Source organism: Pterocles gutturalis, unplaced genomic scaffold (genome assembly GCF_000699245.1).
Source record: "Pterocles gutturalis isolate BGI_N339 unplaced genomic scaffold, ASM69924v1 scaffold26679, whole genome shotgun sequence".
Taxonomy (NCBI): Eukaryota; Metazoa; Chordata; class Aves; order Pterocliformes; family Pteroclidae; genus Pterocles; species Pterocles gutturalis.
Genome location: NW_010133968.1, coordinates 7,273 through 8,240, shown reverse-complemented (window position 1 = coordinate 8,240; position 968 = coordinate 7,273). Strand labels below are relative to the sequence as shown.

Genomic DNA, 968 nt, shown 5'->3' with positions numbered 1-968 from the left:
AGGAGAACTGAAAAAGAGAGAGGGGGGGCTGTGGGGGCACAGCAGGTCCCTCAGCCCCGGCATCAGCAAGTCCAGGGGGGCCAGGGGTGGGAGGGGATGGAGTTGCTCCCCGGGGTGCCCCGCTCTCTCTCCCCCCTTTCTCCTCCTCCTCCTCCTCCTCACAGACGCTCAGTTGTTGTCCGACTCGTCCTCAGCTTCCCGGAGCCAGGTGAAAAAGGCTGTCACGGATTTGAGAGCCACCCCTTTGCCCTGCTGCTCGGCCGGGTCTTTGCTGGACTCCCACTTGTAGAAAGCCTCCTCCTTGATGACATCCTCATCGTAGAGGGCATCAAAAAACATCCGCAGCAGGTCTGGGGGGGAGGACAAAGGGTGGCTCCTGACATTCCCCAGCCACCAGCCACCCTCCTGCTGGGGGGGGGATGAGCCTGCCACCCCCCTCCTCAGCCCACCCGTCCCGCGACACTCACTGGGAGGCTGGTCCAACTTCACCACCAAGGCTTGCAGGGCATAGAGTGCTTGGAGCTCCTTCTGTTCGTCTCGCAGGTACTTCTGCAGCAGCTTGGCTTGGTTGCGGATGACCAGGGCGTCCACGCGGTAGGGGTTCTCGACTGCGGGGGGCAGGGTGTGAGGGGGGGGGGGGGGGGGGGGGGGAGAGAGAGAGAGGGATCACCCGTCCTGGTTCCAGCGTCAGTCCAGCCAATGGGGTCTTGGTGGCCCTGATAAATGTGTTGGATGAGACCTGCTGCTCACTCAGGTTGGCCTAGAAGACGTAGAGTAGAGGGGCTGTGAGGTGGGGAGGCAGCTGGGAGCCCCTAGACTCACAGGCACTGTGCCCATGCCCTCACCTCGATCCAGTCGTGTATTCTTTGGTTGTTCGGGTTCTCCTTCAGCAGCTTGTCCATTTGCTTGCACAACTCCTCTGAAGTCAGCTCCTTGTGGCTTTTTGGGCTCCGCGGTGCCCCCACCAC

General features: G+C 62.1%; 1 protein-coding gene across 1 annotated transcript in view; it reads right to left on the bottom strand.

Annotated features, from left to right (window-relative positions):
* Nucleotides 1-168: 168 nt before the first annotated feature.
* EIF4G1 (eukaryotic translation initiation factor 4 gamma, 1) overlaps nucleotides 169-968 on the bottom strand; it is a 6,387-nt gene continuing 5,587 nt past the window's right edge. The window contains exons 17-20 of the mRNA XM_010081436.1: nucleotides 846-932; nucleotides 671-760; nucleotides 468-603; nucleotides 169-350 (exon numbers count right to left, since the gene is read on the bottom strand). Coding sequence (XP_010079738.1) covers nucleotides 169-350; nucleotides 468-603; nucleotides 671-760; nucleotides 846-932 — 495 coding nt within the window. The remainder of the gene's footprint in view (nucleotides 351-467; nucleotides 604-670; nucleotides 761-845; nucleotides 933-968) is intronic.